This window comes from Hetaerina americana, unplaced genomic scaffold (genome assembly GCF_022747635.1).
Source record: "Hetaerina americana unplaced genomic scaffold, ioHetAmer1.1.p SCAF_2, whole genome shotgun sequence".
NCBI lineage: Eukaryota > Metazoa > Arthropoda > Insecta > Odonata > Calopterygidae > Hetaerina > Hetaerina americana.
This window is the reverse complement of record NW_027286763.1, coordinates 88,639,124-88,654,077: the sequence shown is the minus strand read 5'-3', so window position 1 is coordinate 88,654,077 and position 14,954 is coordinate 88,639,124. Positions and strand designations below refer to the sequence as shown.

At 34.7% G+C, this 14,954-nt stretch overlaps 1 protein-coding gene across 1 annotated transcript; it reads right to left on the bottom strand.

Annotated features, from left to right (window-relative positions):
- Positions 1-980: 980 nt before the first annotated feature.
- On the bottom strand, positions 981-12,053 carry LOC139688169 (serine protease snk-like). Its single transcript, XM_071585596.1, has 6 exons — positions 11,903-12,053; positions 5,980-6,065; positions 5,213-5,322; positions 3,844-4,127; positions 2,973-3,142; positions 981-1,380 (listed from the first exon to the last, which is right to left on the bottom strand). Exons 1-6 carry the CDS (start codon positions 12,051-12,053, stop codon positions 1,213-1,215), a joined length of 969 nt encoding a protein of 322 aa, XP_071441697.1. The 3' UTR covers positions 981-1,212.
- Positions 12,054-14,954: the final 2,901 nt, after the last annotated feature.

The following is a 14,954-nucleotide window of genomic DNA, read 5'->3' as shown; positions in this document are numbered from 1 at the left end:
TGATTGAAGTAAAGTTTCCTTGATAAAGTCATAGACTTATTTTTTTATTAACTTCCGTCATTTTGGGATGCAGAAAGACCACTTCTAATCATGGAAAAATACCTTGGAAACATGTTCCACCGGAATACAGGAAAGAAAGTTTCTTTTAATGACAATATGAAATTTGCAGGAATATAGGGTACTTTAATTGGAACTTGTACTTATATAAATTAATGTTTGTCTTAGCCAAAAAAGGGGTGGTACAAAATTGTTCCCCCCTACATTTGAGTGAAACTTTGTACCCCAGGATAAGTATAATTATCGAATGAATGCAGTGGGTAGCTATGTGGTATTTTACGACTGGTTACAGTAAAATAAGTGAAAGAAGATGATGAAGAGGTGGATCATGAAAGAATGTTAATTTATGTAACACGAATAGACAAATATGAAAGTGCGCTTCACTGATTTGTTCACACAGAGGAAATGAATGTGAATCGAGTCATCAAACACACATATCGTATGAAAAAGGAGTGACTGGTCACAGAGGACGGGTCATACTGAAAAATTTACCGATTTAAGTAGTCGAAGAGACCCTCAGCAGACGACGAATGCTAAAATCCTCGGTAACACAAGGTCATGCCTGAAACTATGCATAAACGTGCTCAAGGCAAAAGGCGGACACAAGTTTTAAGACTTCTAGTTTTATTGCAGTTTTTTCACACAATTTACGAGTAAAGTGGCTACTAATATAATGCATGAAATACTAATTTACGACTGAGTGTTATACTGATTTTAACTATTATTTTGGTGAAACATTTTCTCGCATACCAGTAACCAATGGCGGTGCTGAATTGAGTGCAACTATTATTGCAATTAAAGAAAGCAAATCGCAGGCAAGCACGTGTGGGTAAATGGTAAATGCAGTCAATTTCAGAAATAAGAGGACACATAAGTTATTTAATAATGTTTTGGTATGAATAATACACATATGATACACATGAAGAATGCACATAATAAGTTTTACTCAAGAGCAAATAGATGTATGACCTCAGCTATTTTTCAAATGACGTTTCTTCCTTTCCATGCAATACTGCCAGAAATAAATATCTTTAGTGCTCGAAATAAGATGATTTGATTCATCCATATTTCAATTATGATTTTATTGCTGAGAATGATTTGTTCGTAGATCTAGCCTAAGAAGTTGAGCATGTGAAACATAGATGAAATTTACATTCAGTTTGGCCATACAATGTTTTCGATCCATTCGATGTACGCCGATACTTTCATGTAAACGGACGGAGAGTTTGCGAAAGAGCAAACCTTTCCAAATGAAGTGATCCCCCATACTTCATACTGGCATGTACCAATTGTGGCAAACTGCAAGGGTCCTCCGGAATCTCCCTGTAAAAATGAATAAAATTTACAAATTGAGTAGCTTCAGGCGTGATGTGGTGGAAGTCGTACATAATGAATAACTGATCGAAGCACTCAAGCTCACAAAGCTATCAATTGGAAAAGTGCTTCGATCAGAAAAAAAATTTACTTGCAGTATAGTCCAATTTTCTGATTAAAAACCTAATCATCATCAAACTATACAATCTGAGGATTGACTTTGGTGGATGAGGATACAGCTCACAAAAAAGGTTTGGAAATTAACGAATATAAGGTCTTCCAGTCGATTTACCGCGAATTTATTTGAAACAGAGAATTACGACCCCCTTTCATAGGAGATTTCCCAAATTTATCCACGGGGTCTGAACCCATCGTCTTTCGATCAGTGGTCGATCGATGCACCCAGTAGAATAAAACACCTCCCGGTAGAATCATACTTGATCTATGTTCGACCATTTCAATGAATCTCAGTCACAACATATGAATGTTATTACATATAAGCTCAATAAATTCTACATTTCATAAAAAAGAAAGTTATTCAAAAGCGACCAAAATCGCGAAAAATTCATCATACATTAAATGAGGTAAGCTGTCATTAGTAACTAATGGTATATGAATAGAGAGGACAATCCTGGCTAACCGAAATATTCCAAACCACTACTACGTAGAATGTAAATTGTATGTGATGCTCAATATCGCTGAAAGCTGCCGGAAAGAACGTGCATTCTGTTCAACCCCACAGGCAATTTTATTTACTGCATAAATAAGTGAAGGAAAATATACAAAGTTTCATAGACAACATAATTCCTTTCATTATGATCGAACGAACTCTATGGAGCTTTAACGCTTTAAATTATCAAATAATAATTAGTATTGCACAAACAATATTCATATTGACGAAGTTGCTACATTGTTAAATAAAGAATGAAGTGAGAACACATTTTTCTTGAAAATATGGAGGGGAATGAATTCTTGAATAGAATTTATTTTCATAGAAGTGTCTGTCCCTTCATGTGCGTAATTTATTATCGTAGTCTAAAAATCAAGTGCTTAGAAATTAAACATTAGGTATTTCTTTAATTGCTATAATTACATCTAAATTATTGATTGCTAATATTTATTTGCTGTTTTTAATTGTTTGATATAATATTGAAAGTGAGAAATAGTGTAAGGCATTTGGAGTCCCATTCGATTGTTCTTAAGTACAAAGATATTAATTTCTATCAATAAATGCATAGTTCTCATTTAAAGAGATTTTAATTTACCCTCACTAATTAAAAATGTGAATAAATTTGAATTTGTGTATTTTTTCTTGTCAATGTCGATTCAGGTTTTATTTCCACATTTTAAACAATTCTAAGATTAATTACAAGGTGCAAACATGATAATGGCTCTTGATTTTAATTCAAAGACATTCTGCTGTATAAAGGCATTATAACCGTAGAGCGGAGAATACTAAATGCAACACACTCTTCGATAGTTAAGATAGGAATTAGCCAGAAAAATTCTTGAAGTTAACCACCCGCAGTTGCTCAACGGGGTGTTGAGATAAAGCAAAGAGGTAACACTCCGTTGAGCAAAATTTATTGCGTCAGACTTACCTGGCACGTGTCCTTCCCGCCTCTCAGTATTCCGGCACACATCATGTTGGAGTCGATGCCTCTTCTCAACTGATTAGTAGTCCTGATTTCAGTTTCGAAGGTCTCGTTACATTTGGCCTCATCGAAAACATCTAATTCTACTTTAAGAAGTTCCAAGCTGGGGTCTTCACCTGAAAAAGTTGGATAAAATTATAGTTTGACAAGTAAAAGATCTTTTTTATCGCCTCTATTTTTAAGTGTCGTAACATTAAAGGTGTTTAAGAGTCCCTTTCCTAAGTGTTATCTTATGTTTTAATTGTGTTACTTCACAGGTGTTGTGTTATTTGATTTCGCTGGTCTTCAGCGTATTTCAACGTGTGTATATGTATGGCAGTTGGATACCACAGGCGTGTCACTAAAGAACACAAGAGTACACAAAAAAAGAAACGCCCGATGATTAATATTTTTGATGACGCAACCACTTATGTTTTCTTAGCCTGCTGTTTAGAAAAGGTTTCGAATAGGCACAGATAGTATAATACTGGATCAGTTAGACTCGCCTAGCAAGAGAAACCTGTACAACAAACTTATTCTCAATTACAAATAACTTATATTTTACCTTTACACCACAAGCTGCAGCATAAGTTAAATTTCTGAAAATGATTATTTAAAACGAAAGAGAAAATGAAGCAATGACTAAATAGTCGCATTATGCTCAACTCACCAGCACAAAGACTAAATTGAATTTTGGATGAAAAAATTAAAAATACTAGAGCCAACAAGTTGAAACAAGCTGTAATTCTTTTATTTATTACTACCAAGACATTACTAGCCTACTACTATATTAAACGAATAATGTCACAGATATCGGTAAATAGTAAATTGTTCGTACCTGGTCCAATTCGGCCCCACCCTGTTGCAATATAAGACGAATACTTTACTGAGTCGTCAGTTCTCAAGCAGGCTGGATGCAATTCTTTGCTGCTTAGAGGCTTGGGATTCCTCGTAATGGCGGGTCCTATCTCTAAAAGAGACACATCGTCGTATTTTGCAGGTGGAGTGTATCCAGGGTGACGTATTCTCCGAAGAACTCTATGGATTTGTCCAGTGTTACCCAAGAATGACTCATTTGATGCCAAATTCACAGTTCCAAGGAGCACCCATTGTGCTGGACCACTGAAATGAAATACACATGCATGGTGTTCGTGAAATGAAGGCTTCAATCGAAGGGAGCTCTGTAACTGACGACAGAGCATTCAGCAGAAAGATTCATTGCGTACATTGGTGTGCTTAACACTACTAGACCTAATTCAGGTGCTCTAAAGGGACTGGTGAGACGAATCATTTTCCATCTAACATATATTATATTACTGGGATATATACTATTAATATAACGATACATATTTTATACACAGTTTCAGCATGATATTCTAGAAAACAGATAGAAACCACCTTTCTTATCCTCTCCTTTTTTACCTTTTACCCCTTTTACCTACCTCATTTTCCTTTTTTACCTTTACCCTTTTTGACATGTGGCGCTAGCCAATTAATTTCATTTTCACTTTGTTTAGAAAGGTAAACTGTTTACGGCTATTGGAGTTTCAAATTTATTATATAGATAGAAACCACACAAACCTGTAGTTTTAAGCACAGAGGTAATGACTTTCAATACCATTCGCACTACAATGGCTAGATTAAATATGGTTTAAACTAAAAAAAGCAAAGAAAAACGCTACACAATGAATAAATATGTAGGCTATTAAGGTTAAAGCTATGATAATATACAAAATTCAAATTTGCCACACTTTCATGTCCTGTTACACATATATGGTGATTGTCGAAAGGGTTGCTCACCCCCAATCAAAACGACGCATTGCTTCCCAAAATACGTATTGTTGATCCATGTAAGATACCAATTCTTTGCCAGATTGTTTGAAATGAGAGTAATCTGCATTTTCTTAACAATAATATGTGTTTTGAGAATAGTTATAAAAGACAAATACAGCACTACTCATTGAAAACATTTGCCCTCTTGGATATATCTCCTGTTTTTCAGAGGTACAATAGACCGTGTGATCTCTGAGAGGGAAAAAGTATTAATCTCATCGACTTATTTATAAACGTTTAAACATAGGTCTAGACGTAAATACCAAATTTTGAGGCTTGTAAGAGCATACAAATCTATTTAATGCAATCATTTCTTAGTTATCTTTTATGTTTATCAAGGGTAGGGATAACAGAAAATAATTATTATTACTTACTCTTTACCACCGCGGAGGCAGTGTGCAGCAGTCAGGACGAAATTTTCGCTGATAAGAGAGCCACCACACTTCCAATGTATATTGTTTTGTGCTCCGTAACCAATGGCTGCCTTTGAAAATCAAGCGAGAGGGTAATAAATACTAAATTAGTAGTATTTATTCTTAGGAGATGGTACATAATCCATATTCGAGTACATTTTAATTGGTGGAATGTTTCTTGATTACATGAATAGGGCAGTAAGTATTAACTCGACATTTGTTGAGACATTACATACCGTAAGTAAAGCCGAAAAATATTACTACCAATATTCAACTATTGAAAAAATGGAAAATTTTTCGAGTTAGCAGAAAGAATAATCGAAAAATGAAATATAAATATTGAAGGGAGAGAAGATGTGCACAGTAAATGTGATTAGTGATTATAATTGATGCATGAAAATCCTGTATTTTACGAAAAAGGCTGCATTTAATCCTTTGAAATGCTCTTCATCTTTATTCCCATGATTTTCAGATTGAATTTCACAGTTATGATTGCCAATGTTCAATATTTTTGGTGAATTCTTGCCGTTCAAAGTTTATGCCTTCATTTAAGTTAACAAGGTTTTGATGTAGTCGTTATAAAGCCATAAACTCTAAAAAATATGTGCATATATTGTTGTTAAGCATTTGTACTCACTTTGAGTATTGTTCACACGCCAAAATAGAACTATTTTAGCGCCGTTACCCTGGAGGAATAAAAACTTCAAAAAGAAGTAGAGAATAGTTACCATATGAGGAAATTCATCTGGCAACGCAGGAGTACCTCCAGCAACACCAAACTTCGGTGTGCATTGTTTGCTATATTCTTCGCACTCTACAATATAATGAAAACATGAATTAATTTCAAAATAATAACAGGCTTACAAATATATGTTTATGTGCATATCTTAAACACTTAAATAATGAGTGAGATAAAATATTTATGCGCTAAAAGTAACCTAAATACGCTGAGCGTTTATACGCTGAAACCCAGAAAGCTCCATTCCTGATTTAAAACATATTTTTTGATAATCAATTGCCGCAATTCTCCATGATTGTGTCAATATGTTGCATTATTTCCCCCTTCCTTGACTTCAGTTCAATTAAATATAAAAATGTATGATCTGGCGCTTTCCCAGCGTATCAGCTTTATGAAGTTTTCTCGGCCTTCCCCCGGGTCAGGGGTTTCATGTTGGCCGACGTATCGAAGCTCGCACCATCCTCAGGGCAGAGGACGGGGTCATCTACCCCGAGGACGATGATCGAGTCGAGCATCGTAACGTCTGCCAACATGGAACCCCCGACCCGGGGGAGTACCCGAGAAAACTTCGTAAAGATTATGGGTAATTTTTAATTCCACTTGTAGATGAGCGTCATCCGTAGAAACGAGGATCGGAACGAGGGAGGAGAGTAAAAATACACGCATTATGCTGACACCATTTTGTCCCAAATAAATAAAAAAAAACTCCACGCCGAGAAAATTCAAGGTAATTCCTTTTAAGCAAAATTATGGGAGAGCATAACTTTCTTCAGATCTTTTTACAGACAACTGGTGGTTAAACGATTTATATTTCAATCAAAATCTTCTAATCGTAAAATTTAATCGAATAGTATATTTTAAGAAAAATAACAGTATTTAGAGTAGCAAACACTATTTATAAGATACTTTAAATTCACATTTTTCACCAAATAGGGAGTTGTTTGCATAAATATCACCAAAATGAAAAATTTCGAGGAGCATATTGCTGTTTCCAGGATGCTGATTTTCCGTAAAGATCTTTTTATACTCAAATGCCAGTTCGGCATGTGACCCACTAATTTGTGACGTCATAATTTCGCAGAATTTCAATAATCATTACTCAAAACTTAGTTATTTTCAAACTTCTCTATATTTAAATGTGCTTGATTTTTATTATCTTCCATTATTAATGAGTTAAAAGATGTAACTAAGCATGTTCAAACTATGTATTTCAAAAATGTAAAAGTTTTAAAAAATGTTGTGGAATCCATCAGATCTCTTTAATATTTTACTTCTCTGTGAATTTGATAGAACCATGCAGTTTGATTTGGCAAAGTGCTCATGAAGACAATACGAGTGCAATTTATATTTTATTACTTCAATAAAGCAAAAATACTGGAAGGAGGTGTCTCATCCTTTATTTGCATTGTAATTTACTCAATGAAGGAAATTATCAGCATTAATTAATCATATTTGTCTTAAGATCACCCAATTCAATGGAAAGATGCACTTTTTATGCATTCACCAGAGTAATTTGTCAGGTTTTTTGTCTTGTCATTTTAAGGTTAGAAATTCTACACATATGAGGAGGCTTATCTTTTGTGAATTGAAGAAACTTTTATCATATTAATCTTAACCCATATATTTATCTCTTTATTGTGACAAATTAATGGATTTGAAATATATCAATTTTTGCTACACTATTCAATAAAATATGCAATCTTCTACAGATTTATCCATATAATATGCATATAATTTTTTTCTATTAGAAAAATCACCTAATGCTAAAATATATTTGACAGATTTGGTCATCTGCATTCACCAACCTAGCATATTCACAGGTCAAATAATGAATTAATCATAAAAAAAGCATTTATGGAGGAGATAAAGCCTTATTTAGCTCACTACAATTATCTGTACTTGTTGAGATGTGCCATTAGTCTAGTTGATTTTCCACTCATACTATGGCTGGTTCAAGTTCCATGCCAGATAATTCTAGTGTGGAATAGGTGCTGCTCTATCATACTATCTGTTGTTTTCAGTATTTAACGTTAATTAAACTAATATTAATTTGTTTTTCTTCAAGATGCTACACTTAGAACATAGTTGACACAATGGAATATTATACCTATTTGTAATTAGAATTTACTTGTCATCTGGATTCAACTAAAACTTTCCAAGACTTTGAAAGAATTATTTGCTCACGCTTAATTGCAACTAATGTGTTTGCTCTTCTTGAGGGTGTCACCTTATTTTATATTCTATACTTTAAATTCATTAAAAGAGTGATAATCACTTCGCTCAAAGATTGTTAATTAATTGCCCGGTCATGGTGATAGGTCTATGTTTTATTTGTTTATTTTGCTCATGCATGAACTATAGATGCAAGTGGCATGGATTTCCATGCCATGCTCAAAAAGCGTAAATATGCCAAATGGGGCATGGATAAGGGTGATCCTGATTGGACTGATTTGAAAGAAGTGGAAAAACCAGTTCCTCAGTTAAAGAAGGTTCAGAGGGTAAGTCTAGCATTTTCAGTTTTTCATGGACTAATGGAAACTTATAGTATACACTACAAAAGTCAAGTGTACCCTTTAAAAAAGTACACTAAAAAATTTGAGTCAAATATTTACCTTGAGCTTATGCTTTATAAGTGTAACAATGCTAACTATCTTTTCATTATGAATAAAATATATCTATATGTATCCCTTTTTATGATGAATTTTCTAAAAATGCACTGAATCTTTTCTTCAGGAAGTTATGGAGCTGTGAATGATAAGGTCTCTTGAAGGGAACACCAATTAAGTATATTAATGTTATATCCCATGAATAATACCTGCATAATCCTTTATAAAAGCAACACGTGGCTTGAAATATGTGACAGTTCATCAATGTGTGGCTGAATAAGCCTCTATGCTTATGAGAATTAATACCTCTCACTTTATAAATATTTGTCTCCTTGTTGATAAGAAAATACTGTATATTTGAAAGAACCTTGCCTTGGGTTTAGTGTTTGTTTTTGTTCATGCATGTAAAATGTGAATCAGTTTCTAAGATAATGCTTCAATTAAAGCACTTGACAACTGTCTTAAAGTAATACTTTCTTGAAATAATACTCTTTCTCATTGCCCGTGATAATTCTTTTCCTCAGTGTGCTCCACGACTATGCAAATATTTGAGTAAAATCCAGGACGCCTTTAATAAACATTGTGTTAACCTAAGTTGATTCACATTTGAAAAAAGTGTGGAGGTAAACTTCTGCTAAGGCAGCTTCTAAATCTTTCAATGTTCATAACAGGTAGGGCGAATAATTAAATGCTCATGTGATACCTAAATGATTTCTTACAGCTCCCAGGAAACGTAGAGACAGGTTGGTTTGAAGATGGTGAGCAGGGGTGGAATGTTGTGGGAGTGGAAGGTGACGAAATCTGTAAAATCCCTGCTGCTAAGAAAGGTGTTTCATATTGGAGTTGGTTGAAGGTAGAGACAGGAGATACCATAAATTCACAAATCTCCAGAAAACTATCCTACTTAAAACAGGTTTTGCTCTATATAAACCTGAAAATGATAGCTATGATAAAATTAAAAAATAAATTAATTAACAATTCTTGCCACATAATCTGAAACAATAATTGGAATCATAGTAAATCTTAAATAAATTGATATAATATCAGAAAAAGGGGCTTTAATGATGAGTCTCCATTCAATTTTTGTTACTCCACTGCAGACTGTTTTCATCTCTTTAAATTAATACCTATTTACAAATGGCTCATAATGAAATCCATTCGATAATGCAAAGTGCATTCAAACAAATTTATTTCATGTTTCATTCATTTAATAAACTTAGTTATGCCTGACAAGAAAATTTTAGTTCGCATAGCTTTACTCCTGATGTATTTAGCTGAGAGAACATAAAGAAAGTAAATTACATCAGGAAATCAAACATGATCATATTTCAATCGGTTTAATTCTTAATTTAAAAAAAATAAGATGCCATTCATCATTGTTAATTCCAAGTCTGCAGTTGGGGTGTAAACCAATTAAAGCAGTTTTCCCACAACCCTTCTCTAATTATGGTCTATGAACAACTTACAATACATAAACGCAGCATTTTTATTTATCATTTTTATTAGCAACCAAATGTAGGTTTTTTCAATTAAACCTCGGATTTTTCTAATTTGAATTTTTTGCTTTGATTATGTTCAGCCATTAATAGGCATTGTTATTAACACTTGGCCATTAGAACATGAAACATGATGATAAAAATCATTACAGTTATAGTATGATGAATTTTAATTATTTTTATGTTCTTTCAAAGCTCCCACTAAAGTAGCATATGCTTCAATACATAACCTAGGCAAGGTTTAACTAAATGAGAATGGCTCAGAATATTGTTCCATTCCACTACCACTAAAAAAGCAGTCATGTTTGTTTTCTGTTTTCAACACATACTTACATATTGTATCTTTTTGATATGTTTGTGATGTATTCTAAAAATGAAATAAGAGTTTTGCAAACGATGATCATACACAATATAATCGACGACTGTCAGTGTAGAAAAGCTCATTTTAAGATTTTTTCATTATTATAAAGTCGAAATTATCCAAACATGTATTCCCACTGTTTTAATTCCATTTTGGCCATTGCTGAAGAAAACTCGGAAATTACACCCCCAAATTATATTTATCTTAGTTGATACGTGAAATTTAAGGATTGGAAGAGTATTATTAGTGAATTAGTCAACTAACTTCTCTTCAAACTCTCTTATGAGCTTTGCACAAGAGGTGGGCATATACCTGCACCCTTGACAGATGGAATAGTAAATAATCTACATCAGTAAATAGGAGATATTTACATTCAATACTCGTAAGTAATGAATGACTATTAGAATCCAATTAGCATGGTCGATGTTCATGAAAATATGATGATTAATAGCGAAGAAAGTGATTTCCAGTGAATCTTCTCATGGGTACACCCCACATGCAAATAGGTTATTTATTCTGAGGGAAAAATAGATAATTGTCTTGACATTGTCATTGATTTTTCAGAGATATAGATGCTTTTTCAAACGAGTTTTTAAGGAACTTCATTTAAAAAAATAATTTTGTACAATGAACGGTTTAATAGCAATTTTGTTTCTCTAAACAGCGCATGCATGTAATATATTGATAAATATTGAAAAAAATTTACCCCGAGGAAGAGATCTGGGTTCTAGGATGGAATTGGTGATCAACAGATATTTATTTAGTAGTTCACTGTGTTCATTTAATTGAAAGCACTGTGCTGGGTAATTACATGCAGAGAGTAGACTAAAGAATGAAACAATCCCGTATCACATTTCTAGTACTTGGTTTACCTGTACATCTAGTGTATCAGAACGCAAATTATGTAGATTATGGTAAAATAGCATCATCATCATTTGTTTAATGTACCTATTTTACTATAAAGTCCTTTTTAAGTTTCCTTTTCAGATAGTCTTATATTAGTAATGAAAACGAGATAACCGAGACCGTAAACCGGCTATCTCGATTTCATTGCTTCGCGACCGTAGGTACGTTCAATTTCTATATACACTTAAATTAGTATGCATTTTTCAGACTGTACCGGTTATAGGATGATCGCATGATTGTGGTCAAGCATACTCAGAATGTTTTTATCATCCGGTAGGCCGTTCTATAATCACTCAAGCCTCCTTTCGTTTACAAAGTTTGAGAGAACCTCCGAGGGTATTGTAACGTTCAGAAAACCATACGACACAATGTACTCTAATTGTTTGCCTTTACTCCGAACGAAGTTTTCGGCACGAAGTCCATCCACAACATCACCGCAGGAAAGAAGAAAATATATGGTCTAGAGAATTATTGAAGTTATGCTTTCAGAATAGAAATAAATCTTCCTCGGTGTAACTTATTTAAGAAATGGAGAATACTTACTAGCTTTTGCTTTAGTCCCTGGCTTTGTTGCAGGAGTCGCTACATTTCCCTGTTGCGGTTCGAGTTGTAACGTCGGGGTTGAAGTTTGAGCAGGGCAGCAAACTATGGGCTGGCCACCTTCAAAGCCACAGTTTGTTGGTCGCGCACCCATCCTTAGTTCTTCCTGAACACTGGGACACTGCATTAACAGGGTACACACACCATTCCGACGCTTTGAGTCAACACATCGATCCCCTAAACAAGTAATTTGATTAAGACAGGACTTGGAAAATGATATTAAATGTATTTTCTTAGAAGACATACTGGTATAAATGTTACTGTTGCTAATTTCCTGCCAAGACAGAAAACCTCTTCAAATAAAAGGCTCCCTCTAATCTTATGTTCACGGTGGCTTTTTATGGTATCTTGGGCAAACTCGCATTCATATTCGTTCATAACCAAGTGTATGAGGCGGAGCTTCATATTCACGATGTGTACATATACGTCTCTATTATACGAGTACTTGAGCCCACAGTTACTATATCACAATAGATACTCTTCATTGACAATACTCGGAAGGTTCTTAGGGCCTACTAGAAGAAGTGTCAACTCATGAAGTAAATTACAATAAAGATCTTCTGGATTATCGTAAGATCGTTATGAGAAGAACTCCTTACTCCATGATTATTAGAGAATCTGATTTGTTGAGCCCTTCCATTTGAGAATAAAAGCTAAAATAATTTATAAGAAGATAAGGAACACACAAAACACCATCATTTCCCAAAATACATCGAAAAAATTACGCAGAGAAATCGAAGGTAACAGATTCATGGACTGTTTTAAAATATTTTTTTCCTGAAAATATTTGTGATCATAACAAGCACAATGTTAAACACAACTCAACAATATTGATGGATCTATTTTTCATTTACTATAGAAATCATGCCACTGCAACATTCTTTAAACTAAAATTGCTGCCCTAACACCTCCTGCCACACGTCTTTGTTTTGAGAATTATGATGTGATTTAACTTTACACCACAATAGATGCCTTGCATACGACCTGCGAAAGCCACATTGGAAAAGCCAACACATAAAATTTTAAATTTTGAAGGAAGGCCTTTTAATTTGGAAGTTCTCATGCAGAAGATAATGGCTTTCAAATGCCTTAGTCGACAACCGAGGGTCGTTTCTTGAATAGATCAAACGCCTTTTCCACGGTGAATTCCCTTTTGTTTCCACCTGCATAAATCACCCATTTGATTAATTAACATTCCGGCAAGAACAAACTTATTGATGCCAACATATTTAGTATCCGTGGCATGGCGAATAAATATTTGAAGCAAGTGATATTATTAAAAAATGTTTATATAAGAGGTGTAAAATGTGAGGAAATTAATCAACGTTCAAACCAATTTGTCCCCGTACGTAATAAATTGACCATTCAAATGAGAATCTAAGATGGTATGGAATTTTTGTTGAAGACTTGTGAGTCGACTAATCAATTATGTTCGACAATCCCCTCTTACCTGAGTATCTTTGCGCCGAGCATGCATCTATGAGGAAGAGGAGGAGAATACTAAACGTGCACAGCTGGATTCCGCGATTTTCCATCGTCCCGAATTGTGTCGAACGTCTTACCCGTACGGTGGTTTGATGGCCACTATAGCAAGGGAGGACATTCGGCTCCTTTTCCATCTTCCTCATGTCACGTGATTCGGCTCTGACCTCGACCGTACCCCCCGACATGATTCCGCGAGAGATGATGCAGTTCACCTCTGTGCCCACTTCAAGTTTACCACCTGCGGCGCCTCAATAATTCAGAGAGGGGAATTTTATGAGTCAACCAGAATAGAAGCAGCAATTAGGCACCGACTGTGTTACCAGTCATTGTCGTCATCAATGACCATCGACCAACAGTTAGACTGGGCAAATCTCGGCTGACCTGTTTTCCCCATCTCCTAAACTCTTATGATATCCAATTTCTTCCTTTAAACTAGTTCTATTATTATTAATGCTCATATTTCCCATCAGAGGCATTCTTCTGCAGTTCTTCGCCCTATTTTGCTCCTCATTAAAAGGCTACATTTGTGCCTCAGGAATGTTAAGTCCGATGAGCACTTTCTTTACTTTTTTATATGGCTAGTTTCCTCGTCCACTCTTGGTGTGATCACTTTGACAGTAATTCAAAAGATGAATTTTAACTTCATCAGTAACCTACTTCACAAAATTTTGTCCTAATCTCTCTCATTTTGTCCTCAATCTTTGCCCTCATTGCTTCGAATACGGATACCTGTGCTGAATTTGTGAGATGGAGAAACAGGATTTAAAATCATAAATTCCAAAAGTCATTTTCATCATCCAGGCCCAGAAAATCCAATGTACAAGCATAATTATCAAGGAATAGCCGTCAATATGCACTCGACTATAGCACGAAGAGGCCTCAAGAGTGGGAGGAGTAAGATAAGAGGGAAACTTCATGGGGAGGGTGAAAAATGGGTGAATGATAGGGTTTTTAGACGAAAGGAATGTAAATAATTGGTTGCATACGATGGGGGAAAATTATAATCGAGCGAAAGTCTAGGTCTTGGCTGAACAAAGGAAAATAAAATTCATGGTCAAGTTCAGGACTGAAATAATGAGATGGTAAAGGTGTAGGGGGGAGAGGAAAATTCTAAGATTGAGACCATAGGGATATGTTTCTAAATTGTCATTCAATAAAACGATTAAAAACCATGAGAATGAATACTTGTGCATCGAACTATTCTCTCAACTATAGTTTATTAATCATGCTATCGATTTCTATGATTTTTACGCTGAAAATCACAGTACTGACGTCTATCTGTCAATTTTTCTTTATTTGTTGATGTATTTCGCCAGTCATCTAAAGTTTCTGCTCTGTTTGACCCACCTGTACGCCATTATAATAATTAAATTTGAGCATACGCACATGTGAACGGCACTTTTTTTCCTTCATGTTTCCATTGGGTGGGGAAAACAACTTAGCGTGAGTCCTGAAATCCGTTCAAATTATCCTTTTAAAATATACCTACTTTTAGCCTCGTTCCGCTGGT

What these genes read in the sequence shown, in the direction of transcription:
- LOC139688169 (XM_071585596.1), bottom strand. Translation starts at nt 12,053, where the DNA reads ATGGGTGCGCGACCAACAAACTGTGGCTTTGAAGGTGGCCAGCCCATA. An exon ending in CAGATGAATTTCCTCATATG is followed by an intron (nt 5,323 to 5,979) that starts GTAACTATTCTC and finishes TGATTTTCAAAG; the next exon opens with GCAGCCATTGGTTACGGAGC. An exon ending in TGCCTCCGCGGTGGTAAAGA is followed by an intron (nt 4,128 to 5,212) that starts GTAAGTAATAAT and finishes ATTTCATTTCAG; the next exon opens with TGGTCCAGCACAATGGGTGC.